Raw genomic sequence first — 13,025 nt, forward strand, 5'->3', positions numbered from 1 at the left:
CGTGTGGCTCTGCGCGAAGTTTTAAAAAAAACCAATGCTGAGTTAAAGTAATTCCGATGTAAAGCTTGAGCTATCAATGAAACTTCATAAAGAAAACTATTGTTAACCATTAGAAGTTTCACAAAACTATTATTCGTATTCTTAACCGTGTGTTGTTGAAAAGTATCAGCGCCATAACACTTGATGATTTGTGGGCTCATTTTTTAATTATATAACTTGTGGAGTTTTCCTGGAAATGTTAATAGAATCCCTAACCCAATCCACGTAAAACCACCTCTGGTGACGAGATGAGACACTTAATTAACATCACCAGTTCATTAGCACATTGCAGTTACAACAACAAATATAGCAAAACTAACTTCGCGGATTAGCAACAACTGTTTCCTACCCCGACACCAGTTTCTGCTGCCTACATATTACGGCCGAGCGTGGCCTGTTGGTTAACTTTATCCCAACGTCTGTGATTCGAGCCTCGAGTTAACTCTAAACACGCTGGGTTTTTTTCCACCTTTGGAAGCGTAATAATCGAGATAGTCAGTGTCGCTGTGCAATTGCGAGTAACCGTGTGGGCAGAAAGTGATGCTCCCTCTCTGGTCAACAAGTCTAAATTAAGGATTATGATGAACCTTGGGGGTCTCTAGCCCGGCTATTTAGGAGGTGCCATGTAAGATGTCTTTTAGGTTGAGAATGCACTAAATATTGATGTTCTAAAAAAGAGCAGGTGTATAAACCAATGGTGTTCGAGAGGATTTATATATATTTTTACTTGCCCGGCATGGCCAAGTGTGTTAAGGCGTGCGACTCGTAATTGGAGGGTCGCGGGTTCGCATCCCGGTCGCGCCAATCATGCTCGTCCTTTCAGCCGTGGGGGCGTTATAATGTTACGTCAATCCCACTATTCGTTGGTAAAAAGAGTAGCCCAAGAGTTGGCGGTGGGTGGTGATGACTAGCTGCCTTCCTTCTAGTCTTACACTGCTAAATTAGGGACGGCTAGCACAGATAGCCCTCGAGTAGCTTTGTGCGAAATTAAAACAAACAAACAAACAAAATATTCTTACCTAACAAAAGTAACTTTTCCAAAAATAATTCTAGTGTTTCTGTTTAACATAGGTGTTTTCTTTACAAAGAGGGTAATATGATTAAAAAAAAAAAAAAAGATATTAAAATAAAAAAATAAAAATATTCAAAAGTGTGCATATATTAATATGCAGTGAAAGTCAGTACGTTTTTCATTGCTTTGTGTTAAAGGTTCCGTGAAGCAAGTCATTTTTAGAGAGCCCCCCAAGTGGCATGGCGGCATGTCTGCGGACTTAAAACGCTTAAAACCGGGTTTTGATACTCGTGGTGGACAAAACACAGATAGCCTATTGTGTAGGTTTGTGCATAATTACAAACAAAAAAACTTCTTCAAAGAACAAGAAACACTAAATCTAGAAAACATGAACTTTATCAAAAGAATTATGCGGAATAAACTTCACTTGCTTTCTTAGTATAGCCAACTACACTTCGCGATAAAAAAAAAAAAAAGGTTTAACTCGTTGTAATTTTCGAAGCTACGATATAAACTGGGGGCTATTTAAACCTATTATTTGATTATTATATAAAATATCTACTAAAGTAATCATAACCTATGTTTAAATGAAACCTCACGTGATGAAACACAAATTATCTTTCTTAAAGGTTTTATAATGATAATACCAGTTTGTGAAAAATCGAATTTACGAAACCAGTCTTTCTTGTCCATTGTTATATTGAAAATCAGATTAACCTGAAACATAGGTACTCACCGCTTCCTCAGATTCGTATTCCAGTAACTGGTACTCGTCTGAATTTGGATTTTGATATCTGTGACTGAATTGTAGTTTTTTGTCGTCAAGACTGTCAGCTTTCATTGCAAGCGTTAGAGATACAACAGCTGAAGGAAACATACCGCATATCAGGGTTTCGAAATTTGTTTATAAACATTACAGATAAACAAAAGTTTAAAATATTTTGTCAGCGATATGATATCGCTTTTACAGTGATGTCCCTTCATGTTTACTCATTTTTTTAACGTTAACGTAGAATTCGTATATAATTAATAATTATATATTGTTCACAGAGTATATAATATAATAAAATACAAATATATATATATAATATATAATATAATTTCTGCATGTTAATAAGTAATTCATCTTAGCAAATAGTAACGGTGAGTTTCGTGAATATAAGGATTGATATAACTACCTTCCAATTAACATTGTGTTGTGTTTATAAAATATGGAAAATGCTTCTGAGGAAACTTAAATAAACAGGAACGTAGCACATGGGCAAATGAGAAACATATCTTTTTTCATTCATTCATCATATGTACATTAATTTATTATTCAATTCAATATTTCAAACTAATTTGCCCCTCCCTGGAAAACTTTGGTTCCCCGGAAAAATTCCTGCGGGCGCCCTCTGATGATTTGTTTTGTAATTTTCACTGAAAATTGAATATTCTGATGCTATGTGTGAAGCTGAGTTTAGACCTTTTAAATATGTTTTATACATACATTGGTGTAGTTTAGAAAAGTGATCGCATGCATCGCATTTCCCTAACAAGTTAGTACATGTACACGTTATTTTATTAAGTACGTCATTTAGGTTTGTGAAAGTGTCCTGACAAAACAAAGTGTGATATATATTTATTGAGGGTGATCTTTCTTTGTGTATGTTAGCCCAAGTTTCAAACACTTACGCATGCAAGGACCACGTAACACTCTCCTGGAAAAGCCTGGCTTACAATGACAAGCACTTATACCAAGTTCTGTTTGGCATCTCTCGTTCAAGTTGACGTCACACGTCGAAGGATCGCCAATAATACACGTATCAATCCTAAACATTAAGATAAATAATTATAAGTAATTAATAAAGTTAAGAAGTGATTCAGCTATGTAGAATCATACAGTTAATTTATATTCTTATTGCACTAGAAAGACTGATCAGAGCTCAAACCTTCACAGCCATCATCACAACCATCTGGTGTCATTATCAGAGCCCAAACCTTCCCAGCCATCATCACCACCAACTGGTGTCATTATCAGAGCTCAAACCTTTCCAGCCATCATCACCACCATCTGGTGTCATTATCAGAGCCCAAACTTTACAGCCATCATCACCACCATCTGGTGTCTTTATCAGAGCCCAAACCTTCCCAGCCATCATCACCACCAACTGGTGTCATTATCAGAGCCCAAACCTTCACAGCTATCATCACCACCATTTGGTGTCATTGTCAGAGCCCAAACCTTCTCAGCCATCAATACCACCATCTGGTGTCATTATCAGAGCCCAAACCTTCACAGCCATCATCACCACCATCTGGTGTCATTATCAGAGCCCAAACCTTCACAGCCGTTATCACCACTATTTATTTCATTTTATTCCAACCCTAAGGGGGAGGGTACAGGCGGCCGTGTAAGGGCCACACTCTCTCGTCGACCAAGCAAAGAAAACTAGTAAAAATGGAAAAGAATAAAAAGACGAAAAAATGAATAAAAGGATAGGGGAAGTTACGGAGATCACGAGAGAGAAAGAAAAGGAAGAAGAGAAAAACGAACTGTGATGTACAGTGAAAAACGAGAAAAATAAAAAGGAATGACAAAAGAAGTGGACAGTGTAAATAAATAAAATTCGTTAGAGGAACAAGAGAGATGGAAAATATGGATATGGAGACGAACCATTTGGGAAAAGTTAAACAGTTAAGTCCATAGGCTTCAGGTCACTAGATAAATAATAGGTGGTATATGAGCCATAGTAATTATTCACAATTCTCTCTCTGTACATGTTTAATATATAAATGAAATCGGTAATTATAAAAAATCTGGATGTTGTTTTTGTCATATTACTCGGAACAAATAAGTTAAGGTAAAATTATTTGTGGGTTTGATTTTACTGTCATATTGTTGTAAATTGATGTTCCAAAGTTTGGATTTGTTTTGAATTTCGCGCGAAGCTACACCAGGGCTATCTGCGCTAGCCGTGCCTAATTTAGCAGTGTAAGACTTGAGGGAAAGCAGCTAGTCATCACCACCCACCGCCAACTCTTGGGCTACTCTTTTACCAACGAATAGTGGGGTTGACCCTAAAATTATAACGACCCCACGGCTGAAAGGGCAAGCATGTTTGGTGTGACGGGGACACGAACCCGCGATCCTCGGATTACGAGTCGAATGTCTTAACCACCTGGCCATGCCGGGCCCCTAAGATTGAGACTTTTACTGATGATAGAAACTATAGTATAAATAACAAGATATATGGAAAGGGTTTACAACCAAGGAAAGTATCTATGTTGATAACAACGTGAAGTATTTTAATTTTTAAAAGAATTTCATGACGTTTAACTGGTCGTACAAACTTTGAGTTGAATTATTTTCTTCAACACTGTTAACTCATTAGGTATCTGTCAAGAGTGTAAGCATGTAGTTGTGATATAACATAAGTTACTAATTAATGCATGATGCTATAAAAGTTATTATTATTATGATTACTAAATCTGGAGTACATAACTCCCATAACATTTAGAGAGTGTTGCTTATAAATGTTTTACTTATTTTTAATCGTCTCAAGTAGGTATTTATTATTACTATTTATTAGCTTTTTTGAATGTCAGTAACGTTCTCAGACCTACACCTCTAGTTATTGTTAATATTCACGCATAACAAAGTGGTATAATTCCTAGTGTGACGTAAAGTTTTCTGACAGTGCTTGTACTCTCCATCATCTCTCTGCCATTGAACAAAATGAATCCTGCCAACTGGCAGAATGGTAATCAACAGATAATATGTAACATTCTTGAAATACACACTGATTCCGTTATGAAATCCCAAAATCCATAAAGGATTACTATTGTCTTAAATGCCATCGAGTCATTGTTCTACTTAATATCAGCCAGATCGGATTTACAACGCTAAAATCAGAGGTTCAATTCCCCTTGGTGGACTCAGCAGATAGCTCGATGTGGCTTTGCCATAAGAAAACACACACACACACATATTAGCCAGATACAACAAAAAATGAATGTGGCGGTGAATGAAAAAACAGCATCACCACTCCTCAGTTCATAGCTCCTACATAGGAAGGATTTAAAGCTAGACAGAAGGCTTTGAAAACAGCTTTAATTCTAGAAGATTCCTGCAGTAGAACTACCCATTCTTGCCCACAAAATGCTCGGAATAGGCATAAGTGTAATTTGTATAACACGGGTTGTAACTACGCTAACCTACAAAAGATATCGTGAAACACACATTGGCACACAGACTGGATGACTATCAACACTGTTATGGCTCAAATTTTTCTATTCTCCTTGGCTTCTTGGCAATCTACACCATGGACCTAAATCACCTTGACAGTTATGGAGAATAACCTTTACTGACGATATTCTGGTGTATTGCAGAGCTGAAACCGAAATAAACATGCAACCATTTCTTAGAAGGGTGGTCAGTGGCGCAGTGATACAGGAGTGACAAACTGCCCAACCAAAGCTACAACCATGTTATACACACTCAGCAACAACATTCTTCATAGCTATTGTTATCCCTCTGTAAGAAAAAAATTAGGAACTCGATAATATTATTTGACAAACAACACCAACCACAGTGACAACAAGAGTTGCCAAAGGCATCAATGCACAGGAAGTAGTAGTAGGAAAAACAGCTGAAGAACAACACCTTATGTTGTACCAAAGTTTTCTGCACTCCATTCTGGATTATGTGCTGCCAATGAACAGTACGAAACAGAACAGGTTAATAAATATTAATATCAGCAGTACCACAAAATTCCAACAGTGCTTACAAGCGAACAAAAGATGAGAGGGTTGCCTAAAAAGTTCCTCAAGAGACAAGTATAGGTAAACAGGTGCTAAAGAGCCACCACTTAAATAATTTATCACTATCTTATCTCAGATACCCACGTGCAATAAATATTTGTTGTCTCTGAGATCTGTTGACATTATCTTAGACATACAATGAAGAGAGTAAAAAGAGGAGAACACAGGGAAAATCATTTTTTATTTAAAGGTCCTGGTTTGTATAAACTATCATTATAGAGAGCTGGATGGAAATTCACTGTCTTGTAAAAATAACAGCATTTCATATAAGACTGATGGTGCATTCAAATAGTTCACCAGCAAAAAAAGGGTGAAGTTGGAAGCCATTTACTTACTCTGAATTGGTAACAACAATGAACCACAAACAAACAATGCCTCCATCATAATGCTTGCAATTGATTTGCAGAAAGTACTAAAAAAACTTTTGAGTGTTTATTACCTGATGGATGGTAAAAAGTAAAGCAAGTACACAGTAAGACCATCACCTAGATGACCATGATAGGCTACGTAGAAATAAATCTAAGTGAGAAAGTTGAAAATTCACACAAAATACCGCTTTACGTTCTTCATAACAAACCCAGCACAACATTACTAGCAGAATATTGTCCTTCTTTGCATTAATATGTTAAAGGCCACAACCATAGAAGGTCTTATTTGGACTTTGGAGGAACTGAGATTGGTCGAAAAGAAAAAGTAGTATGTAATGTAACTGGAAAAGAAAATGACCAGGAATCAATAACACGATGTAAAATGACCAGGAATCAATAGCACGATGTAAAATGACCAGAAATCAATAGCACGATGTAAAATGACCAGGAATCAATAGCACGATGTAAAATGACTAGGAATCAATAGCACGATGTAAAACCAAGTTACAACAGTAAAGAAAAAACTCCTCTTCTACCTGCAAGTCAGCCTGTTTTCATATGAATGGTCAATTGCAAAAAAAAACCCTCATACTTTCATCTAGTACTCAACTCAACTACTGCGAACTCACTACCACGCATTTTCTCAGTTCTAAAGGAAGTTATGGAATAATTTAGTCCAGTAGGTTTTCTAACCACTATTTACATGTATTAATTAAGCAAATTTGTTCATCTGTCTGTCTGGTGTCAGAAGTTATTTTTAGTAAGTGTTTAAGTTCGTTTTAACAGAATTTCATAAAGGAGCTCAGATGGAAGCCAAACGATATAGTTTAAATTGATAAACATTGAGACAAATGACTTAAAGTTTCGAGTTGAATACGCTTATATTCACCATGTGGATGTTACACGCTGATGGTCGATCCTCGTATTTGAGTAGCCCAAGAGTTCACAGTGGGTGGTATTAGCTAGTTGCCTTTCCTTTAGTTTATCACTTCAAAATTAAAGACGGCTAACAAAATTAACCTTCTAGTAACTTTGCTAATGAATTTCTTAAACAAGAACTAACCTCAGTTAAAGGCAGCTTCGTGTTCACCTCACATAAAATAAAAATAACCTTACATCACAAGAGACTATGAGTCAGAAATCAGTCTTGTTTCTTGTTGTTTTTTTAACTGTCAAACATCAGAATAATCTTGTAAGATATGCTCAAATAAAACGTGTCCAACAGTTCATTTCATCTCTTTAATTAATCTAATAGCTGTTAAAATTCATAATTTTTGCTATTTACATGTTTCGTTTTTAATCGGTTAACAAGATCTTCAGTAGTTATTTTACAATGTCACGAAAAAGGTGGAAAATCTTGACAAATGAACACATACTCACAGAAATGTTAACCGTATGATAATAGTTTTAAAGATTTAGCTACTTTGAATTGTCGTTCAAGTAAAAAAAACCTGTCTGGTGATTTGGTGGCAAGAGGTAGTTTCATTCCATATCCATGTGTTTTCATTAGGACAGAAGTGTTATCTGACCACCGAGTTTACCAGTAAATTTCAAAAATGCACAACTTAATTTTTAATGGTCTTTGAAAGGTAAAACGAGAAGAAAATTTTGTTGTTGTGTTCTATCATTACTTCTTTTTGATTTCAAAGCTTACCTTATAATAGGGGGTCGACGTTTGAATGGTGGTCTTCGAATTAAGGTTTTCGGCAATGTCCGAACAAGCGAAGGACTGTGAGGTCGAGCATCTCCAACTGTTGCTCCAGGTACACTTCCTGCACTCAGAAATTTATTATGGTTGTTGACCCGAGTCGCATGCCCTACAGGATCGTTGTTCGGGGGGCTTAAGCCCAGAAAAGGGCGAACGTCTTCAATGTCTACGGGAACAACGTATGGACGACCTGTTGGGAACCTTGGACCTGCTGGGATGATGTTATCAAGCAAAATACCAGAGCCAAAGATTGTCGTAAACTCTTCTTCAGGTAGTGCAACTGGAGTTGGTTGGATTCGTTCAGACGACATTGTGGATACATTTAAAACACTTGGTTCTCTAGACCTGGTGTGCAGTGATGAAGATTTTGATTGCCGCGAAGGCATTTCATACGCTACTTCTGTGTGAAACGTCTGGTCAGTTTGTTCTAAACGAGAAACAAAAGATGATAAGTGTTTCTTTTGTCCATCTTTTATGCCGCTGCTTTCAATCCTTCCATTATTTTCACTAATGGGACGAATATTTTTTAAAAAATTTTTAATTTCACCATTAGAATGAAGTTCCTTGCGTTCTGTTGACAGTGTAGACAATGAAGACCTTCCAAACGAGTGTGTAACTGTTAGGTCAAACTGTGTCGGTTCTGTAATAATTGACGGCTCTTTAACTGTTTCCATTCTATTCTTCAGAGAAGGTCGTGGTTTAAAGTGTGCGGGATAAATAATAGGAACCCAACCTGTCACTGGACCTGTTGGTATAGGATTGACATTATCTGAGAGAAATTTTGAATTAGAGGATTTTACGTCGCTAGTTTGGATTTCTACAGCTTGATCCGTTCTTTTGGTGAGTTTATCAATCTCGTGTTTAATTGGATCGCTAAGAGAAGGTTCCAGATAAGTGTCACTTTTTACTCTGGCAGGAATCGGTGGAACTACTCCGAGATTAATTTTCAAAGTGCCTAAAGACACCTTAGAACTATTCCTATTTGAAATGATTGAACTTGACGTAATGATTGGGTTAAAACTGCCATTCGCAGAAGTAATAGTTGCAGTGTTCAAATTAGGTTCAGTCTTCAGAGCTGATAAATAACGAGTGCTTTGAGAATCAGCTGCGACATCTGTTGGTGGTAGTTTTTTAATACTGCTAGTGTAGTTAGCTATACTTATAGAGACTGTTTGTTTAAGACCTTTAGACAAAAACAGGTCGATAGTTTTTAGTTGTTCGTTACTTTCAGAGACCGAATTCAAAGGACTGTCTAAGTCAGATATACTACTAACAGTATAACTGTGGTAACTCGCACTGGATGAGACATTCAACAATGATGACAACAAATAACTCTCTGTTGCATTAGTGTCAGTCATGAACGACCCATATAATACTGCACTTGAAATAACTCCAACAAAATTCGGGGAGAATCGCGAAGAGGTTCTGTCGCTGCCATTGTCACTTATAGAAGGTTTGAGGTATATGGAGGACATTGTTAAAAACTGGGAAAGATAAGGGCTCTGCGATGTGAACAAATCTTCAGTTTCAAACGATCCTTGAGCCAACTCGATGAAAGATGATATTTCTAAATCTTCCAGAACTGAACTGACAACAGGAGTCATATGGAGAACTGCTTCCGCTTCACTTGACGGCGTCAAAAGATACGTGTTAGATTCGAACGTCTGGGTGTTTGGAAAATTCGTGTTAGAAAAGGATCCTGTGATGTCATATTTAATAATTTTGTTCTTAAAAACCGTTTCTGATGATGATTTAGAGAATGGATTAAAAGAAGATAATAGAAACTCGTATAAGGATTCAGAATACGCATCATTGAGCTGGATGTCAAGCGCTGTATCATTCTCTTCCAATTCTTGGAGGGTAGTATCTAAAGAACCAATAACTTGATTGGATATGAAACCAGATGTACCATTATGAAGCGTCTGGAAGTCTGGTGATACGGGACCTAAGTTACCAGATAGTTTTTTCGAGGTGGATAGAGATGTGAGAGTTAAAGTAGGTGAAGGCTCAATCTCACTATTCCCTGAAGTTTGGAAAGCAACATCAATAATTGGAAAATCTGTTGGTCTTCGATTATTAATTCGACTAAACTGTGGTTCGCGGGTTGTCTTGTCTGACGCATTCTTATGTGATTTGCTTTCTAATAATTCCAAAATGGTAATTATAGCTTCAATTGATGAGTTATTCTTCTGCTCGTGATTAATAATATCTTCTTCCTTCTCAGTAAAAGCTGGTGTAAAATTTCCTTGTTTGTGATTTTTTGAAACATATCCAGATACTGGATGACTTAAAGAGTCATTGATAAATGCTTTTTCTTCTACATCGCCCACATAATATGATATAGAAGGTTCCAAAGCAAACTCCTCCACCAAACTTCTTACTTTGAAAAGAGATGATTGGTAAGTGGGCGACTGAATAAAGTTGTCAGTGGGAAAAGATTCCGAATACAGATGCTCAGTTTTCGTTTTAAATTCGGGGATCAATCCATCCATGCTGGTGAGGACAGACGTATTAATATTTCTAAACAAAGCTATTGCTCTAGCTTGTTCTATAAACCCTACATCACCGCCTTGAAATGGAATGGGTAAACTGTGAAATATCCAACTTTCTGAATTCTGATAAATGCCACTATTGGGGATACTTTGAATTTGCTTGGTAAATAACCTACTAGGTGATACAACAGTGGTTGTCTTTGAAATATCCAAACCATGTGTTTGCGTCTCCGATGACAAAGTCGACAAACTAGATTTGTAATTACTAGTTACCGTAGTTGTCACTGGTGGATTAAACACCTTGGATGGTACAAGCGAAGTTACACTGTCGTATGTCCCAAACTGTGTTACGTTATCTAAAAATAAAGCTTTCAGGTCGTAAACGGCGATTAATGAATGTGTCGTGACAGCCAGTTTCGAGATACTTTCAAAGTTCGTTTTTTCCCTCGTTGGAGATGTAGGTTTATAAGTAATTTCTGGAACGCGAACCGATAAAAACATATCGGTATTTAACATATCCGCTAACGATGAACTAATGGTCATTACTTCAATGGGTGTTGAAATGAAACTACCTTGGAGAATACTGGAAGACGTAGGAATAGCTTGTTCTCGTAAAGTGGTATTTAAAAATGTTCTTATAGTTTCTTCTGTTTTAAAAAGCACGTTATTCGAAGTTAATTCACTGACACTGAACGAAGAATAAACCTCGAAATGTTTTGACTCATTGGTGGGATTTGATTGGTTAAACAACAACAAAGTGTTTGGTAAAACTGAAGTGATAAAGTATGAAGAATATGCTGCAGAAGGTTCCAGAGAAAGTGTTACGTCATCCAGAACAGTTGATACTTGTAAGCTTGAACCTATTTTCCACAACAGAAAAAAAATATTAATTAATTAATTAATTCTTAAAGAACAGTCTCAGTAAATTACGTTCTAGTAAACCACACGTCATCACAAAGTTTGTTCCAGTACACCATGCATCTGTAGACGTTAGATTTATGAAAGTTAATAGTTTGTAAAAGTAATTTCCCTCACATTTAAAATAATAATAGTAGAGATTAGTGGAATGAGTAGCAATTATTCAGACAAAAATGAAAAATTAAACCATAAATCAAAATACTGATTCACTCCAAAAATTCACTTATAAGTTACCGAGTTTATGATGGAAGCAAAATGTCATCAAATGAAACGATTGAATTGAGTTTCTAGAAGTTCGAAGGTATCACCAAATAAAGTAATGAAATAGTTTATGACATTCTGTAACATGAAGGTATTATTAAATAAACTACTGTGATATATAGTTTATGACATTCTGTTACATGAAGGTATAATTAAATAAACTACTGTGATATATAGTTACATCGAGGTATCATCAAATAAACTACTGTGATATATAGTTACATCGAGGTATCATCAAATAAACTACTGTGATATATAGTTACATGAAGATATCACAAAATAAACTACTGTGATATATAGTTTATTACATCCTGTTACATGAAGGTTTCACCAAATAAACTACTGTGATATATAGTTTATGACATTTTGTTACATGAAGGTATCATTAAATAAACTACTGTGATATATAGTTTATGACATTTTGTTACATGAAGGTATCATTAAATAAACTACTGTGATATATAGTTTATGACATTTTGTTACATGAAGGTATCATCAAATAAACTACTGTGATATATAGTTTATGACATTCTGTTACATGAAGGTATAATTAAATAAACAACTGTGATGTATAGTTTATGACATTTTGTTACATGAAGGTATCATCAAATAAACTACTGTGATATATAGTTTATGACATTTTGTTACATGAAGGTATCATTAAATAAACTACTGTGATATATAGTTTATGACATTTTGTTACATGAAGGTATCATCAAATAAACTACTGTGATATATAGTTTATGACATTTTGTTACATGAAGGTATCATCAAATAAACTACTGTGATATATAGTTTATGACATTTTGTTACATGAAGGTATCATTAAATAAACTACTGTGATATATAGTTTATGACATTTTGTTACATGAAGGTATCATCAAATAAACTACTGTGATATATAGTTTATGACATTTTGTTACATGAAGGTATCATTAAATAAACTACTGTGATATATAGTTTATGACATTTTGTTACATGAAGGTATCATCAAATAAACTACTGTGATATATAGTTTATGACATTTTGTTACATGAAGGTATCATTAAATAAACTACTGTGATATATAGTTTATGACATTTTGTTACATGAAGGTATCATCAAATAAACTACTGTGATATATAGTTTATGACATTTTGTTACATGAAGGTATCATTAAATAAACTACTGTGATATATAGTTTATGACATTTTGTTACATGAAGGTATCATCAAATAAACTACTGTGATATATAGTTTATGACATTTTGTTACATGAAGGTATCATTAAATAAACTACTGTGATATATAGTTTATGACATTTTGTTACATGAAGGTATCATCAAATAAACTACTGTGATATATAGTTTATGACATTTTGTTACATGAAGGTATCATCAAATAAACTACTGTGATATATAGTTTATGACATTTTGTTACATGAAG

The 13,025-nt window shown here is 35.3% G+C and overlaps 1 protein-coding gene across 2 annotated transcripts in view; it reads right to left on the bottom strand.

Moving 5' to 3' along the window:
• Nucleotides 1-13,025, bottom strand: part of LOC143231851 (uncharacterized) — a 37,495-nt gene that overhangs the window by 17,409 nt on the left and 7,061 nt on the right. For both annotated transcript variants that reach the window (XM_076466575.1, XM_076466574.1), the window contains exons 2-4: nt 7,877-11,282; nt 2,726-2,862; nt 1,788-1,915 (exon numbers count right to left, since the gene is read on the bottom strand). In XM_076466575.1, the coding sequence (XP_076322690.1) occupies nt 1,788-1,915; nt 2,726-2,862; nt 7,877-11,282 (3,671 nt within the window). The remainder of the gene's footprint in view (nt 1-1,787; nt 1,916-2,725; nt 2,863-7,876; nt 11,283-13,025) is intronic.

The sequence above is a fragment of the Tachypleus tridentatus genome, chromosome 11, assembly GCF_004210375.1.
Source record: "Tachypleus tridentatus isolate NWPU-2018 chromosome 11, ASM421037v1, whole genome shotgun sequence".
Classification (NCBI taxonomy): domain Eukaryota; kingdom Metazoa; phylum Arthropoda; class Merostomata; order Xiphosura; family Limulidae; genus Tachypleus; species Tachypleus tridentatus.